The sequence below is a fragment of the Cryptomeria japonica genome, chromosome 8, assembly GCF_030272615.1.
Source record: "Cryptomeria japonica chromosome 8, Sugi_1.0, whole genome shotgun sequence".
NCBI classification, from domain to species: domain Eukaryota; kingdom Viridiplantae; phylum Streptophyta; class Pinopsida; order Cupressales; family Cupressaceae; genus Cryptomeria; species Cryptomeria japonica.
In genome coordinates this window covers 433,318,067-433,336,557 of record NC_081412.1, presented here as the reverse complement: position 1 = coordinate 433,336,557, position 18,491 = coordinate 433,318,067, and the positions used below count along the sequence as shown (strand labels likewise).

Below are 18,491 nucleotides of genomic sequence, written 5' to 3'. Positions count from 1 at the left end.
ATGGCTTTTTATGTGAGAAAATTAATTTTTAAATTAAAAATTTGAATGTTTTAAATTTGAGAAAGAAAGTTAATTTGAATTTTATGAAAAGTAAAAACTTTTCATAAATAAAGTATTGTGCCCTAAAAGATATTTTTGGGTGAAAATTCCTTTATATTTTGGAAAATTTTCCAAAAAAGGGGTTCTTTTTCATTCTAGAAAATTTTTCCTCTCTGGAGAAAGGGGTTTTTTTTTTGCTAGACAATCTGGTATTTTGGGAGGATTGGGTGCTCTCCTCCAATTCTTCTTCCAGGGAAGCATTTGAAGGTTGGATTTCTAAAACCATTGTTTGTTTATTTTTGTCCTGAGCATGTGTAACTAAAGTTGTTTTCTCCTTTCCCTCTCTGTTTGAGAAGAAATAATTGATGGAGAAATCTGGTTATCAGTTTCATTTTAGTGAGCATATATGCAACTCATTCTTTCTTTTGTGAATTTGGAAATGGAGGTTTCAGTTTTCCCAATATTGGGAGTAGAGGAAATTGGGGTTTGTTGTTTATATCCTGCTTTGTGTTGTGAGTTTATTCTACGAATTGGTTTAAAATGCCCAGATAGGAAATAAGATTTTAAATATTTTATTCAATTGTTTTTGGACTGTTTCTTTTTGTGTCTCTGTTTGAATTTACAGAGAAAAGATTTTTTTTTTTTAAATTAAAAAAAAAATCGTTCGAGTTTTTTTTTTGGGGGGGGGTGGCGTGTGGAGCCAAATCCCACGCTGTGGGGAGAGGCAACCCACAGCCGTGGGCGCCTCTCTTCCCACAGCTGTGGGGAGAGGCTACCCATGCTGTGGGCACCCCTCCTCCCACGGCCGTGGGGGAGGCAACCTACATCGTGGGCTCCTCCAACCCCACGCACAGGGAGTGGAAGTTAAGCCCCAGCAGTGGGTAAAATATACACCAGCGCCTAAAATAAATTCGCTGTTTTTTTTAATATGCAGTTTCAAAATTATTTCCTCGCTCAGCCAATTCGGTTTTGGGTATATATATACATATTTTTAAATTGAATTTGTGAATTAGTGGGATTTTGATCTTTTTAAAATGATTATCAGTTTTAAACAGAAAAATAGATATATACGTATTTTTAAATTGAATTTGTGAATTAGTGGGATTTTGATCTTTTTAAAATGATTATCAGTTTTAAACAGAAAAATAGATATATAAGTATTTTTAAATTGAATTTGTGAATTAGTGGGATTTTGATCTTTTTTAAATGATTATCAGTTTTAAACAGAAAAATAGATATATACGTATTGCTATATATGTATATGTGTGTGTGTGTGTGTGTGTGTGTGTGTGTACATAAAAAGAAGAAATTTGGAATTAAGAAAAAATGAATTAAAGTGTTGAAAATTATTTCTATGAAAATAATTTTAATCTTGGAAAATAATTAAAAATTCATTTCATGTGACAAATTTATTTTCCAAAATGCTGGTCTGATTTCATGTGAATTTGTTGATCAGAATTTTGTCCTCTAGGTATGGCAAATTAATTGTCTTCACGTTTGATGGATCAAAATTTAGATCTCGAGCTAGGTATCTTCACATATTCCATTTCTGCCTGGATGAATCATTTTGTGTCAGGGGTTTGATCAATCTTGCAAGGGTTTGGACAATTTCTTCATGCCTTAGGGTTCGTGTCTTGTAATAAATTTACTTCAATATGCACCTTCTATGTCTTGGCATGCTTCATATCGATTGATGTTTGCTCTTTGTCTTGTCATCTTTGGCAATTTTCATGTTTTCCTTAGGCTTGGAACATTCTTTGACAATCATCTTTGGTGAATCTTCATGCTTTATAGGCAAATTTCAATATGTCATCCTTTTAAACCCTAGGTAGGAGTTTAGCTAACCCATGCCATCTTTATTGACTACAGATCGGAGTTTAGTAGGGTTTGGACAGTCATATGTCTTCTTGTCATAATGGGTATGTGTCTTTGGAAGTTATCTTATCATTGTGCTTACCGGTCATGGTGAATTTCAGTGATGACCAGACAGTTTGTCTTTCTTTCTGCCATGTCTTTTGTCAAAGTTTACTTCATCTTTGTGTGATGCTTTATTGCCCAACCCTAGACGAACTTGAATCATGTTATGCCATGTTCTTCGAAGGTGAAATTTGAATCATTTGAGCATGCTTGAATGCTTTTTTCTTGGCAGGGCAGAGTTTAAACTTCTTTGGACAGGTTTGTATTGGAAGATCGTTTGTAAGACTGTCAAAACATGTGTATTTCTTTATAGCAGTCTTGAATAATCTCTCTTTCAAGGCGGACTCAGAGATGACCAGGGTGAATTCAGAAAATGATAAGATAAGCATGCTATATTGCTTTATCTTTGTGCCAATCGAACCTTCAATCTGCTGTCTATGGCAAACTTGGAGGATTTTGGATATGTCAAACTTCTTAACTGCTTCTTCCAAACCCTTGAAATACTTTGCTATGCGAATTTTGGATCAGTTTGTTGACATTGCTCTCTTCAATCTGCCTTCTTCTCCTTGCTTTGATCAATTCGAACCCTGCCTGGTAAATAATGAAATCTTTGTTGAAACAACACCTTGTTTTATAGCTTCCTAAGTGGTTTGTAGAAGCTTTTAATTTTGGGAAAGTTTTATTGTTTTATTCTATCCTTAAGGAATTCGAACTTAGAAGAGTTTTTATTGGTGTTCAAAGGACATGTCAGCATGTTTTATTTGCTTTCTTTTATCTCTTTGCATTCTCATAGAGTGTGAACTTAAAGAGCTTCTAAAATGTGAGTTTTAGAAGGAAAGCTTTATTTATTTTATTGTTTTATTGCTTTCCTCTTGAAAATTCGAACTCTTTACTTTGTTCTAGAAGAGATCCATTCAATCCTTGCAAATTTAGAAAGTTTCTCAAACATGTTACTTGCTTCTAGAAGGCGAACTTGGGAAATATCTTTATTTATTTTATTGCCATATCATATTTCCACTTCAAACTTCAAGCGGACCCCATGCCATGTCATAGCTTTATTGCCAACTTGGAAGGCTTCCTTGGCTAGGCGGACTTGTCACTTAGATATTATTTCTTAGACCTTGCGGACTTTGCCAACCTTAGGACAAAGTGGATTTTGAGGCTCCTTTGACATGCCAAACTTCTTAGTTTATGCTTTCTTCTCCCTAGGCGGGCTTTATTAACCCTTTGCCACCTGATCATAGGCGGACTTGAGAGTGCATTAGCCAAGGCGGGCTTTGAGGTCCTTATGACATATATGCTTAGGGCGGAATTTGAAGTTCACTTGCCAACATCTTTCCAAACCACCAAGGGTGGACTTGGATCTTTCTATGCCAAGGCGGACTTTGGAGGTATCCTTCCATCTTTGCTCATGCCTTAGGCGGAGTTTAGCTTGCATATGCCACACACTTGGTAGGGCGGACTTTTCATTCCATGTGCCAATGTAGGGCGGACTTGGAAGACATGACGCCAACTTCATTTGCTTGACCATAACCAAAGGTAGGAGTTTGCTTGACCCTCGCCATGAGTTAGGTAACTGGAGGTAGGAGTTTAGCAAGTGTTGGACAACTTTGCTTCTTGCCTTGGGCAAACTTGAGAGTAGCTTGGACATTCTTGTTTATGTGGCATCTTCCATGCTTCCATCCTTGGCTTGAGGATGTCTGGACATTAACCATGCCTTGGATGAAATTTTTCTTGGATGCCAATTTGCTTCTAATTTGATCAGCCATGCTTCCGTCTAGACCAGCCATGTTCGTATTTGATCTTCTCAAACAAAACCCTAATTAGGGTTTCCATCTTGCTTTTTCCCCTTGGAGACCATATTTTCGAAATTTGAGAACATGGGGTAGTAATAATTTGGCATGGGGATCAAAACCCTAATCTCAAAAAAAAGCAAAAAATTTCAAACCCTTGCTTTTTACACTTAGAAGCAAAAAATTTCAAATCTCAAGACATGGGCAGGATCAATATGACTTAAAGAACAAAACCCTAATCTCAAAAAAAGGCAAAAATTTGAAGCCCGGCTTTTTGCATCTACAAGCAAGATTTTCAAATTCCAACAAAATGGGTAGAAATGAAATAACTTAGGAACAAAACCGATATGCCACTTTCAGAAAAGCAAAAAAAGCAAAAATTTCTAAAAATAGCAGGTTGTCAAAAATGACCCAAAGCAATTGTGATCCTCGTCCTTCAGACCTTCTAAGCACTTTGGCAACACTCAAATGCAATTCTGAGCAAGATTTCTCAATTTGACTCGGGATGACCTCAAAAACTTAACTCTTAAACTCTCTCAAAATGAAGATTTATGAAAATCTAGAGCTCAAGATAAAACTCTAAAAAGCAAAAACAGGGGGTCCCCATCTGCGATGGGGCGATGTGTGAATTAGGTCACAACAAGTACCCCTTGTGATTCCAGCACAATCATTGAGTCTATCCATGTATAAGGTCAAAACCTGATTATCAGAACCTTGGAGTCATCTCATTTGATCACATAGTTTAGCATCTGAAAGGTCTTTGTTCAAGAGAGGATATTATACTTAGTATTTTAAACTATGTTTGAATGTGTCATAAAAAAGCAAATCAATAGAATTGGCACTAGGAGGAGGGCATGAATGTGAACTCTTGAATAGGTGAATCCTGTGGAAGTACAGTGGAGAGTCATCCTCAACGCTCGACAAAGTAATCACAAGAGGAAGGAAAGAATGTTGGGTCATCAATTGGACTTGCAAAGAGGCAGTTCAATGCTCAAATCAATCGCAGGCTGGAACTAGTTGACCTTTGAAGTCAGATTTGAGATTTGCTAGATCTCTCTTATTCCAAAAATTCCAAAAAAGTGAAAAACCAAAAAAATCAAAAAACCAAAAAATTCAAAAGGGAAAGATTTCTCAATGGAAAGGTAGCAGCAGCAGTATCGCCAGAATGATCAACAAGTCGAGATTCCCCAGCTTTGGAGGAGACTGAATGCACAACTTCATCCACGCAATGTGTCCGAACTTGCATCGCCAAGGCAGTGTAGAATTCACGAGACAAATGAACATGATGAGTTGCATTGCTTGACATTCTTGTCAAGAATTGAGCTAGCACTACAAGGGAAAAACTTCTTTTGAGATATAGTTAGGCCAGAGGAGTTCATAGAGTCCGACAGTTCCAATGCTCCACAATGCAATGACAACTTCACAAGGTTTAGGGGGATGATTGAAAATCAGTTGAATCTTGATGAGGAATTGTGCTTGGAAAGGATATTGCTACCTTGGTGGTGTAGGATTCACGACGGACCTCATTCCGAGTTTACTTGCCCATTGTGTCAGGAGGCAGTCAATCAAGTCAGATGTCAGTATGGAATCACTAAAAAAATTTGGAGTGCATATCTTGCAACTGACGTGTATAGAAGAACACATGAACAAGGTGTTGCTACATCATCCAAAGGTCAGGGAGATGAGTTACAAGAAGATGATACAAGGGTGCTTGATGATGGATGTGTAGCAATGAATGATAGCTTTGCATACCTTGTGCCCAAGAAAGAATATAGTGAGGTAGAAAACATTCAAGTTGGTGAGATAATGACAAGGCATAATCAAGATGTTAATTTGACAATAAAGAAAATAAGGAAGTCACCCATTATGAGCAGAAGAATTCCTTGACAAATGTTCATTCTTGTTGCAAAAGGAGATCCTTGAGAATGAATTGTGGGCAATATCAAGTGTCCTTGGAGAGGAAGATAATCAAATAGATATGTTTAATGAGGAATTGCAAGTTATCACTAGCAAATCCAAATTTAAGGAGCAATTTGAGTCAGCGCTGAAAGATACCATCACCACAATCCTACTCGAGGTTCCACTGAAAGATCTCATGGGAGAAGCACAAGAGGAGTTATTGCCAACGTTGTTTCAAGATAAGCAAATTGCTGAAAGGGGCAAGATTCATCATCAACTTTGACCTCCCAAAGCATTATTGGGTGAATTGCAAGAAGATAGTACAAATGAGCCAAGTAGTTAAGACGTAACAGTTGAGGGTAACCTTGTGCTTGTGGAAGTTGAAGAAACAATTGAAAATGTTCAAGCTGTGAATAACAGATTCACTGGTAAAAATATCTTGTTCATTAAAATGAGGAAAAGTTACATTTATAGATAAGTAAAATACTTTAGCTATTAATTAAACTAACTAACTGCTACTGTAGACATTTAAGATGTCTAACAGCACTAATTTGACCATTAACAGTACATAGAATTATTATTCTAACACCCTTCCTTAATGGTCAATTTGTCAAAAACACCAAGTTGCCCCCTAAATTTTACAAATTTATCCGGGCTCAAAGACTTGGTGAGAATATCCGCAGTTTGATCCACTGTCAAAACATACTTCAACTGAACTGATCCATCTTCTACCAGCTTGTGGATGTAATGACAATGAAGCTCGACATGCTTGGTACGTTCATGAAAGACTGGATTTTTGGCCAGTTTGAGCAGCCCTTGATTATCAATATACAAGGGAGAAGAACCTGTCTGTGGCATCTGCATGTCAGAGAGCATCCTTTGGAGCCAAACTGCCTCACATGCGACCTTGACTATTCCTCGGTATTTGGCTTCAGTCGAGGAAAGAGCCACGGCCTGTTGCTTCTTGCTGCTACAAGTGACGGCATTAGTACCCAAACTGAATACGTACATAAAAGTGGATTTTCTATCATCCATTGATCCTGCCCAATCTGAGTCAATATAACCAACCAGCTTTGGATCGTTGCACCTGCCATATAGAATGCCATAGTCTGAAGTGCCTTTCACATATCGCAGCACTCGCTTCGCTGCAATCCAATGATCAACTTTTGGGGCTGTCATGAAGCAAGAGATGTAGCTGACAACAAAACAAATGTCAGGTCTAGTGGCATTGAGGTAGATGAGACTGCCTACTAGTTGCCTGAATTCAGTTTCATCTACTACAGGTGAATCAAACTTGGCTAATAATTTCAGCCCTTTCTCCATAGGTGTGTGTTGTGACCTTTTCACTCATCGCCCCATTGTAAATGGGAACCCCCTTCTTTTTAGGCCCCTTCGATCTTTTGGCTTTGTTTTTTGGGTCTTTTCGTGACAGTCTAGTTACTCTCTCGGTTGTGCGAGTGTTCGGGGGTCGCATTGATTAAGTCTATTTTTCATTTGAGTGATTCGATTAAGTCTAGGGCTCGTTTTGTCAATTTTAGGGTTTCTACCTTTAGTCCTAGATTTTAGGGGTTTATGTTAGGGTTTCGGAAAAACTGAGCATATAAATGGAATTGGGACCCCTCAAGGAACCTCCCAATAAAATTTGAGCGAAATTTAGAAAGTTCCTATTTTTTAGGGAATTTACTGAGCCCCGGAATGTCTTCATTTGGCCCAAAATCAAACTTAATATTTTTAGTAAGTTTCTATTTATAGTAAGTCATTTTGTGTCCTGTTCTAGGGATCTAACACTAACATTCTGAAAGGTTTCTATTTTTGGAAGTTTATTTCTAGCAGGACCATTCAGGCAAGGTGATGACGGCCAAGCATCCACGACTACTTCTAATTCCGGAAAGTCAGAAAGCAGACAGGATCAATCAAAATGGCAGTGTGTTCGCTTCTATTCTTGGGGTGGAAAATTCGGAAAATCATCCAAGTCCAGGAAGACACTTCAAAATCACAAGGAGATCAAAATGTTCTAAGCCCGGAAGATTGAATGATGAATTTCCATGCCAAGGAGAAATCCACACATGAACTCGGAACAAGGCGCCAAATCCAATTGAGTTCGGAATTCATAAAATAATGAAGAATCCTCCATCATATGAGTTTAGCGCCCAGGTGTGCAATTGGGCACTAAATCTAAGTGCTCTTGGAAAGTTTAAAAAATGAGTGAATCCTTCCTCAGGTAGAAATTCCGCCCATGCACAGGAAAGGGCGCCAAAACAAGGGAGACAAGGAAAAGATTGCAAAACAAGTGAATTCCTCCTTCAGAACAAAATTCCGCCCTAGGAGGTCAAATGGCGCCAAAACTCAATTGTCATGGAAGGAGGGAGGAATTGTGAATTCCTTGGCCATGGTGAAAATCCGCCCCACCACTCAAGAGGGCGCCAAATTTGAGGGGTCGGGGAAGGATGCACAACATAGTGGAATTCCTTCTCCAGGTGAAATTTCCGCCCTAGGACATGGAAGGGCGCCAAAATGTAGTATGCTTGGAAGGAAGGAAAAATAGTCAATTCCTCCACCTAAGGCAAATTCCGCCCAACACTCAAGTAGGGCGCCAAAGGGAGGTGGTGAAGGAAAAGATGAAAAATTGCAAAATTCCTCCTTCATGGATAAATAATGCTCAAGGAAGGATTAAGACGTCAAAGAAGGAGCATATAGGAAAGTCCAACATGGAAGGAATTCCATCACAAGGGAGAAATGTCGCCTAGGAATTATGGAGGGCGCCAAAGTGGAGTGGTCAGGGAAGAATTGAAAGAATCATGAATTCCTCCACCTATGTAAAAATCTGCCCATGAATGGGTCAAGGTGCCAAATGGAGGTAGAAATGGAAAATATGAAAAAAGGATGAATTCCTTGCCTTATGAGGAATTGTGCCCTAGGGAAGATTCAAACTCTAAAATTCCATTGTCACGAAGAATCAAAGAAAACCATGATATAATGAAATCCACAAAGATGAGCTTCAAAACGACTAAGGCATGGAAGAAGTGCAAAATAATGAAATTCCACCATGCAAAGTGAATTCCACACCCAAGTTCAAGATGAAGATTTTCCGAGGCAAAGGGGAATTGCAGGTCAGAAATGGAATGAAAAAGCAAAAAAATTCCACTCGGTTCAAATTTGAAAAAATCCGTTTTCAGGGCTCAAATGACGTCCAAATTTAGAAATTTTTGAAGATATGGATTCATGAGAGAATTCTCTCCCTCCTAGGACTTGAAACCCTAATTTGTGGAAAATTCCTAAAAAATAGGAGATAGTGAAAATTGATGGAAAACCTTCTCCAAGCAAGGAAAGTTGAAGAGACTTCAAAAAAATTCTTCCTGAATCAAATTTTCTCTCTCCAACAATTCTAGATGTGCAAGAGCGGATATATGACGACGGGGTCCGCTTGCATGGCGAGGATCTATTGAATGCATGGCAGTATGGTGGCGCATTCATTGCCGGAATATTTGACCAAATGGCGACCCGATCATTGCATGTTGAATTTATGGCAGATTCTTTTTGCATGCAGCCACCACATGTGGAAATGATGGAGCATTTTTGACATAATGGGGTGATTTTTGCATGGATGAATATTCAACGCATGTTGGACGAATTTGAAAGAGGTGGTGCATTTAATGCGCAATGGATGCTATTTTGGGTACTTTTGAATTAATTGTACATGGGCTTAGTAGGTATTAATTACTGATTCCCACATTGTTGCATCTTGAGTGGGGAATCTTCTAGGGTGAAACCCTAATTAGGGTTTTGCATGTAATCATGGCACGAGGCCTATATAAAGGGGCGACCCCCCTCATTTGTGGAGAGATTATTGTCTAAGATTGTTGCTAAGGATTATTGAAGTAGCCAACTTAATACATTGTTCGACTTTGATGGTGTATTCTTGTTCTATTTTAGCAATCTGCATGGTCTTGCTCTCTTCAGTTAGAATAGATCTTGCTTTATGTTATTAGACAGACTGGATTTGATAGGGTTTCTTGTTGCAAGATTCATGCTCATACTTTTGGTGTGCAATTGATTGTTGCACTGTACAAAGTTAGCCTGAGCCCCCCCATTATTCGTGTATGTTTCACTTTGATTATCAATAGAGATTGTTCGATTCGATGGTTTCTATTGATGATTTGAAAATCTTTAACACGCCCTTTGAAGATTGCACCGCCTTCGTGTAGTTGTGCATTGCTGGCGAAGCGAAGCGTGGTTGGATTTTGCATAAGTAATCCCGTCTTTGTGTTCATAGGATTAGATTATCTTTAGCTTAGTTCTCTCTACCCTATTCTCATTTACTTTCAGCATATTTTGAAAATCCAAAAATTCAAAAAATAGGGCTTTCATTGCAAATCATTCACATAGAAATCCTTGAATTTGCATGAGTTTGTTATCCCCTTCAAGTGAATACGTAAGGCCCCTTGGGTTAACAAGCAAACCCATCAATCAATTGAGTCACATCCACGCATTGAAGGAACCTTGGAGTTAGCCGTTTGAACTTTTTGTGCAATCTTAGCATACGAACTAATTTTGATCAAGAGAGAGTAAGGTGACCGTTGGTAACTTTATTCTGTGTTCGACACCATCATAAAAAACACGTCAACAGTGTGGAACCAGGTTTACAATCTTGCATTCGAAACTTGTCAAGCAAACTATGGGCATACTTGGACTGTGAAATAAAGATAGTGTCACCAGTCTGCCACACTTCGACACCTAAGCAATAATGGAGAAGCCCCAAATCTATCATGTCAAAAGCTTGGCACAAGTCCTGTTTGATGGTTGTAATCAAATGTGTTGAATTACTAGTGGTGATCAAGTCATCCACGTAGACAGCTAGAAAGAGGATATCATCACCGGAGAGTTTGACATACAGATTAGTGTCAAAGGGACTGCGTTGAAAACCATGTTCAACCAAATACTGATCAATCTTGAAATACCAAGCCCGAGGGGCTTGCTTCAGGCCATATAGGCCTTTTACCAATCTGCAAACCTGATGTTCATTACCAGGAACCTTGAAGCTAGGAGGTTGAGTCATATAAACTTCTTCTTGCAACTCACTGTTGAGAAATGCACTCTTAATGTCCATCTGGTGAAGTTTCCATCCAAACCGAGCTGCAATGGCGAGAAGAAGACAAATTGTGCTCATCTTGGCAGTAGGAGCAAAAGTCTCATCGTAGTCAATGCCCTCCCGCTGTGTAGAACCCCAAGCAACCAATTTGGCCTTGTACTTATCCAAAGTACCATCTGCATGATACTTGACTTTGTAAACCCATTTACAGCTGATAGGTTTCTTCCCAGGAGGCAAATTAGAAAGAACCCGTGTTATTCTTCAGAAATTCTTCAGAAGACTATGGTATTCTGTCTCCATAGCCTTTTCCCACTCAGGATTGCCTTTAGCCTCGGAATACGTTTGCGGCTCATGGATGCTATGGATGTTGGCCATTAGTGCAAAGTTGACTATATTTTGTTGCTTTCTCTTTCTGTGAGTGGATCTGCCCTCAATAAGCTCATCATCATGAAGATCTCCGATAGTCTTGGCCCACCATTTAGGCCGGAGGGTAGAAGTACCAACATCTGGCATTGGAGGAATAACATCCCCTGGAGTTTCCAAAACAAAGTCATCTGGATGCAAATCTTGTGAAAAATCAGGTGGTGTTGGATCGGTAGATTCCTCATCTTCAAAGTCAGAATGCTCTGAAGCCCTCCCATCATGGGAACCAAGAGGAAGACGAACACCAAAATCATGAGTGTGCATAGACGGAGTCATAGGACTAGGAGTAGTAGGAGGCATGAATGGACCAGTAGTCTCATCAACCACAACATCACGACTGAAAATGAGACGATCTGTCTCCGCATCAATCAACCTGTAGGCCTTGTGGTTGTCGATGTAACCAGCAAACATAAATGTTTGGCTCTTTGAATCCAACTTAGCACGTTTGGCATCTGGAATGGCCCACTTTAGGCTTGCGTCCTGACCAAGCTTCTTCAGGAGTCATCTTCTTGACGGCATGTGTAGGTGACCGATTCAAAAGGTAGACTACAGTGTAAACTGCTTCAACCTAGTATTTCTTAGGAACATTTCGATGCTCTATCATAGAATGAGCCATTTCAGTAATGGTGCGATTCCTACGTTCAACAACAGCATTTTGCTGAGGGGTGTATGGTGTGGTGAGTTGGCGCTTAATGCCATGTGTAGCACAGAATGTAGAGAAGTCATTGGAACAAAACTCCCCCCCATTATCTAGCCTTAGAGTGACAATCTGAGAACCAGATTCTTTCTCAACTAAGGCCTTAAACTACTAAAATGTACTGAACACATCTGATTTATTTTTCAGAAAATACACCCACATTTTACGACTGAAATCGTCAACAAATGACAAGAAGTACCTGCAACCAATAACAAATGGAGTGTTCATTGGCCCACATACATCAGCGTGAACCAACTGAAGAACCTTGGAGGCTCGCCAAGAATCACCATCCGAGAATGGTGTCCGATGTTGCTTCCCAGCTTGACAGGCTCCACAAACTCCATGATTTTGAGGTTGGATCTCAGGTAGACCAGCAACCAAACCCTCCTGATATAACTGAGAGAGATAGTGCACATTTAAGTGCCCATAATGTTGATGCCAAAGTGTTCTGATGGATGTACTCCTAGCAACCAGAGCGTGTTCCTGAGAATCACCAAAATCAGCAAGTCTATACAAACCATGATCCTCAAGTCCAATAATAATTGTAGTACGAGTCTCCCTATCAATGATGTTGCAGATGGACGAACTAAAGACAACATCTAATTGAGGAGAATGCCTCATGATCTGACTGACGAAGAGGAGATTATGTTCCATGCCTGGAACATAGTAGACATCAAGAAAAATTAAATTTCTACCTCCTGAGTGAATCTGGACAGTGCCCTTAACAGCAACTGTGTACTCTTCTCCTCCTCCGAAGATGACTGGATTTGAGAATGGTTCAAATTTCGTGAACCAATCCCAACAATGAGTAAAGTGTTGCGAAGCTCCTAAATCAATATACCAGGCAGAAGAGTGTACTGGATTTGCGGTTCTCTTGGCCATAAAAGCATAGAAAGCAGGTTCTTTCTGCTCAGAGTGTTCTGCGACATTTGCCTTCTGTTGAGACCCTCCATGCTTCTTTTGTTCAGAAGCCAATCAAATTCGACACTCAGCCTTCATGTGACCAAACTTATGACAATAATTGCACTGGACGTTTTTCTCCTTCTTGCTTTCTTGAGAAGAACCAAAGCCTTTCGACTGAGAAGATTAAGTCTTCCCTTTGTTCTTAGCAGAAGATTTGGTAGAGAACGCTTGCTCGGTGGAGGTGGAACTAGTACTGCTTCCAAACTGTTGGCGCCACCGATCTTGCTGTAAAAGCTTGTTACAAAGATCAGAAAACTCTTAAGCTGGCTGACAGCTTTAAAATATGCCTAAAAAGTCTCAGCAGCTCCAGCTCTATTTTTTAAAGGCCCCCAATATTTTACTCTATGCCTACAACACATAGCCAAGGAAGTGGTAGATGTAATCGAGTTAATAACTTAATATCTTTCAAAGAGTCATGGTTATTTAGAATATTTATTTTCATATCTGCACCTATTTCTACTGTCTTCTTTATGATTTTTAATCGTTGATTTCACCCCTCATTTTGCCCTTAAAATATTCAAATATTTTTTAATATTTAATCTTTATACCAAATGGAATTTTTAATCTGGGATAAATTTTGAAGAGGGGACGTTACATAAAGTCTAACAGAGTTAATTTAACATTGATACAGTTTTACAATTCTTGAAGATATGACCAAGCTTAGCCCATGCTAGAGTGGGATACAATCTTATTCCACACTCCATGACAAATGACCCTCAACCTCATAAATAGTTTAGAGTGCATTCAAATACTCAAATATGACCCAAGTTTAAAAGAGTATATTTGAGCTTGATTTAAGTTTACAAATCTGGGCTAAGATACAAACCAAACAGGGATCATCAAAATGCTTCAGAAGTGACATTGGGGTCAAGTAGGGCTGCCCATTATCTTCTACCCTATTTGGCCTATACATTGACAAGTTAGAGGAATGGATAGACAAGTTTGGTGGTGCGAGAGTTCATTTGACCAATTATGTAATAACGTTGCTTTTATATGATGATGATCTTATTTTAATGGCAAAAACAACACGAGATCTGAAAGAACACTTGAAGGCTCTAGAACATTTTTGTCATGAGATGGGTATGCATGTGAACACTAGCAAAACCAAGGTCATGATCTCTACTTTGAAGAGAAAGAAGGTCCATAGTGAATTTGTTTTTTAGGGCAACCTCTTACAAATGGTCAATGAATATAAGTACCTTGGCCTAGACTTCCACAACAAACTCAGCTGGGAAACATGTAGAGCAAAAAAGGATCCAAGGGGGTTGGAAAGCCTTATACTCACTTCAAAATAGATGTAAAAGAGCTGAACTATGGGATTGGAAAACTAAGAAAACTCTTTTTGGACTTCTTGTGGTTCCAGTGGTATCATATGGATCTGAAGTACAGGGCAGCAGCACTTCAACAAGAAAATGGAAACAAATAGAGAGATTACAAAAACATTTAAATACGGCTGGCCTCAAGATTATGTCATCTATCCCATACGAGATTGTCCTAGTGGAGGCAAGGGCTTTCCCTATTGAGGCATCAACTATGTTTCAGCTGCCAAGTTACTTAAGGAGGTTAGAAAACATGGAGATACATTGTTGGCCAAAATTGGCAGTGGAAGAAAAGCTAGACAGAAGGAAGAGCACATGGATGAAACAAAACATTAAGTGGATGAATAAATGGGATATTAACCTAAAAAAATGCCCAAATAACAAAGGAGAAATAAAGAAATATGTACGAGAAAAATTCAAAGAAAACATATGGGCAAGTCAAATAGGGAGGAAAAAGAAATAATATATCAAACATTTCAAACCCACACATGACCATACACAAAAGAACTACATAGGAATGGACATAAAGTGGAAGGCAAAAATGTTAATTGCTCAAATAAGGACCAACTCACATCAACTACTTAGATGCGAAACAAGGAAATGGATGATACCCAAAGAGGAATGGGAAGATAGAAGATGTAGATATTGCACTCAAGGGGTGGTGGAGACAGAATGGCATTACATTCTGGAGTGTCCAACCTACAATGGCATTCGGATCAATTATGTTGAGACACTAAATGTAAACACCTTGAGTAATCTATTTGACGAAAAAAAGATAACAAGAGTTGCAGATTTCCTAATCAAGATACACAATAGAAGATCCAAGTTGCAGAAGGAGAAAGAGGTTTAACAGTCACAGTATTTCGTTTATTTGTTTGGGCTTTGCATGCTTTTTGCTAGCTATCCGTGGGCCCCGTAGACTGTTTGGCCTCGTGGACGTTATTAAACATTCATTCAATCTTGAAATATAGCCAAGCTTGGCCCATGCCAGATCATGCTCCAAAGCTTAGCCTACACTCTGTTAAAGAGTATCTTTAAATTTACCTAGAATACGTTGATTGATAGTTTAACCCAAACTTTATCAACGCAAGTTTTATATTTATAAAACAATTTCAAATTAGGCCCGTTCATAGGCCTTGTCGGGTCAATCCAGTTGAGATCCAAAGATGTAAAGTGGAATGGGTGGCTCCTCAACAAGGATGGTACAAAGCAAACTTTGATGGAGCATCAAAAGGAAATCCAGGAGTCTCAGGGGAAGGTTTCGTAATCAGAGACTGGTTGGGGAATATCTTGGTGATGGGAGCGCAAATAATTATCGAAGGGAACGAACAATGTGGCTGAGGCTAAAGCGGCTATGTTGGCTATTAGATGGGGTATAAAATTGGGGATTCAAAATTTACACCTAGAAAGTGATTCCCAAATAATTATTAATGCAATAATTAAAGGAGAAGCCCAAGCTTGGCATCTCAATAAATTTATTTTCATTATTGCAAATGATTTAAATTTTTTAGTAATTACTGCATTTCGCATGTGCGGAGGGAGGGAAATGAAGTGGCTGATGTACTTTCCAAGTGGGCAACATCATTAAATGAAGTGGATGAAATTCATGTGGAGGATTTCAGAGATCTCACGGAGGATGATGTGGGTGGGGGTGTACATTTTGGCATTTAATTGCCATAATTACTCAACAAGGCTGAGAATGTAGGGAAGGTGATGGGAGAATTATTTAAAGGTGATCAGACCCATTTGTGGTTTGTCCAGGTGCTGTTGATGTCAAGGTGTCAGTGAGAATGGAAGCAACTTTTATGCTCCACACATCCAAGCAGCAACTGGCGTTTGTAGGCGATGTCACTACTAAACGAATCAAATGCATCTTCAAGTTTGGAGACAAGGTGTTTGTATAGATAGTGGAAACCATTCAAGGTGAGTGCTCTCTAAAGACCATGCACAAACACCGAGCGAATGTTGATGTAGTCACCATGGTGATAGCGTGGGGGTTGGAGTTAGGTGAAAAGAAGGATGTTCTGGTGCAGGTTTTGAGGGGCTGCATTGAGGATGAGTGGTTGTGTGGGTTGATGGAATTGCTTGAAATGGACATGCCCAAAGCGGGTTTTGATGCTAGGGAAGGTCTTGAAATCGATGGCATGCATGAATTGAGGGAATTGGTGCCATTTATCCATTGGCCTTTTGGGGTTGATCGTGATGAGCACCACACAGAAGCTGCAATAGGTTGGGACTCGCTGAAGCTTTAACTGAGGGAGAGGGAATTGGAATCCCATGGAAATGGCACCTATGGACCTACAATGCAGGAATTGAAGGTGAAGGGCAAGAGGAAGGTACCAGGTTTGAGGAGGGCGCAGCAGCAGAAAAATATATAGGTGCATGCAGGAGCTGGGATGAAAGGAGTCCAAGTGCGCAACACAGGCGAGGGTTCGAGCAGCTTCATGCAGAACATGCCCTAACCCTAGGTTTGGTGGAGCTTTTGTTTTCTTTTTGTCAAAATTTGATATGCAATGTTTGACCCAATTTTTAAAATGTGGCCGAAATTTAATTAGATGAATACATGTAAATTTGGTCCAGAAGAATGTAATGAACTTCTGGGTTTTGAGTTTTCGGGTAGTGGTGGTTGTCTGTACATTGTCTAGAGGTCTTAGGTTGATGAAGCTTTGTAATGGTGCTTTTTGTCCTCCCACTTGTGAAAGGGTTGGCTTTCCTTTTTGATCATGCCAACTGGTATTTGGTTTAATGTCTGGTTCAATGTCTGGGTCTGGGTGTTAGGTGTTCGGAGATTTGGTGGGTGTCCGCCTGTATGGTTCTGGTGGTTTAAAAAAAAAAATTGTTTCAGCAATGTACTTACATACTTTATATATCAATAAAATTATATATATTTGCGACCCAAAAAAACGATTTCAAATTGGTCAGACATTACATTTCCTATTTGTTTTTAGTAGTATAATCGATGGGGTGTAAGTTTGAAGGAGAAATAAAGGGGAACAAAGGGATTATTGAAGTACCTCAAGTTCGGCATCAGGATACTGTCTGCGGAATTCTATGAAGAGGTTCTTTGCGGCAGACCTTTCTGAAGTCTTGCGCACACAAAGAGTCCACCAGCTCACTCCTTCCTCTGCAAGGGTATCCAAATTCAACAGATACCGCAGATTTGGCATCTTCGGCGTCGCTAACAGCCTTTCCTCCACCACTTCTCGCCAAGGAGGCTTGGAACTTATGGCCTCTTCCCGCCGCTCATTTCGCATCTTCCTCCTATCTTTCGCCGATAACAACTTACCGTCATTAATCTCAACGTTGGACGATGCACTACTACATTTGATCTTGTGTAAAGGATAAGACGAAAATTTTGAGGATGGATGAGATGACAGAGAGGAGGAAGAAGGGAAGCGAAGAAGAGCAGTGGTTTGCATTTCTTCTTTGGAAGCTTATCCCCTCACTTTGCCTAGTCGCCCATATATCAAATCGGATTGAAACTCAACATGAAACCATAGATTTTATAGTCTTATTATTGAAGCGGCTCCTAACTTTTTTTGAAAAAAAGATTGTGGAAGATTTGAACTCAGAGATGCCTCCTACATATACTTTTGGCAGTATTTCTAACTTCTGGAACACAGTACAGCTAGTTTTTTCTCCAAACTGTAGCATAAGAATAATTTCTTTTGTTTTTATTTTTTTAATTAAAAATTAGAATAGTAAAATTAATATATTTATTTTATGTTTTAGTTTGTATGTTTATTTTGGGGGGTTTCTTAAATGAATTAGTAATTGTATAATTTTGCTGAAAGTACACAAAAAAAGTGGATGGAAAAGTCATATCTTATAGTTTATGTAACGAAAAAGTTTTAAACAACAAAATTAAAGAGAATGAAGTAGTAATTATATATTTTTGTTAAAAATATATTATAATACATAAAAAAGTGGATGGAAAAGACATATCTTATAGTCTATGAAAGGAAAAATTTTAAACAACAAAATTAAAGAGAAAAAATATAAAATTGCTTATGAGAGAAATATATAAGAATAGAGTCTTCAATATAAAAGAATTCAAAATCATAGTTGGTAATTATATATTTAATCAAGTCATGAAAGAAGGTTCTTGATAGAATCTTGAAATAAGATACTAAATACTCTTAATACTTCTATTGAAAAAAATTAAAATATGAACCCAAAGAACCTAAACAAGGGGCTTATCCCAGCAAGTGATCACATGAGATCCCTAAAAGGACTCTTGATTGATAGATAAACCTTTATAAAATTTATTTTCACTCCATATAAGTTGTGTGGTTTAAAGACTTCTAAGGCTTTCCAAATGCTTTTTCTCACAAAAGTACCATAAATTTGGG

General features: G+C 38.8%; 1 protein-coding gene across 1 annotated transcript in view; it reads right to left on the bottom strand.

Moving 5' to 3' along the window:
• LOC131067859 (uncharacterized) overlaps nt 1-17,722 on the bottom strand; it is a 64,987-nt gene extending 47,265 nt beyond the window's left edge. Inside the window, exon 1 of the mRNA XM_058003034.2 lies at nt 17,154-17,722. Coding sequence (XP_057859017.2) covers nt 17,154-17,558 — 405 coding nt within the window. The 5' untranslated portion in view covers nt 17,559-17,722. The remainder of the gene's footprint in view (nt 1-17,153) is intronic.
• Between the last annotated feature and the right edge of the window lie 769 nt (nt 17,723-18,491).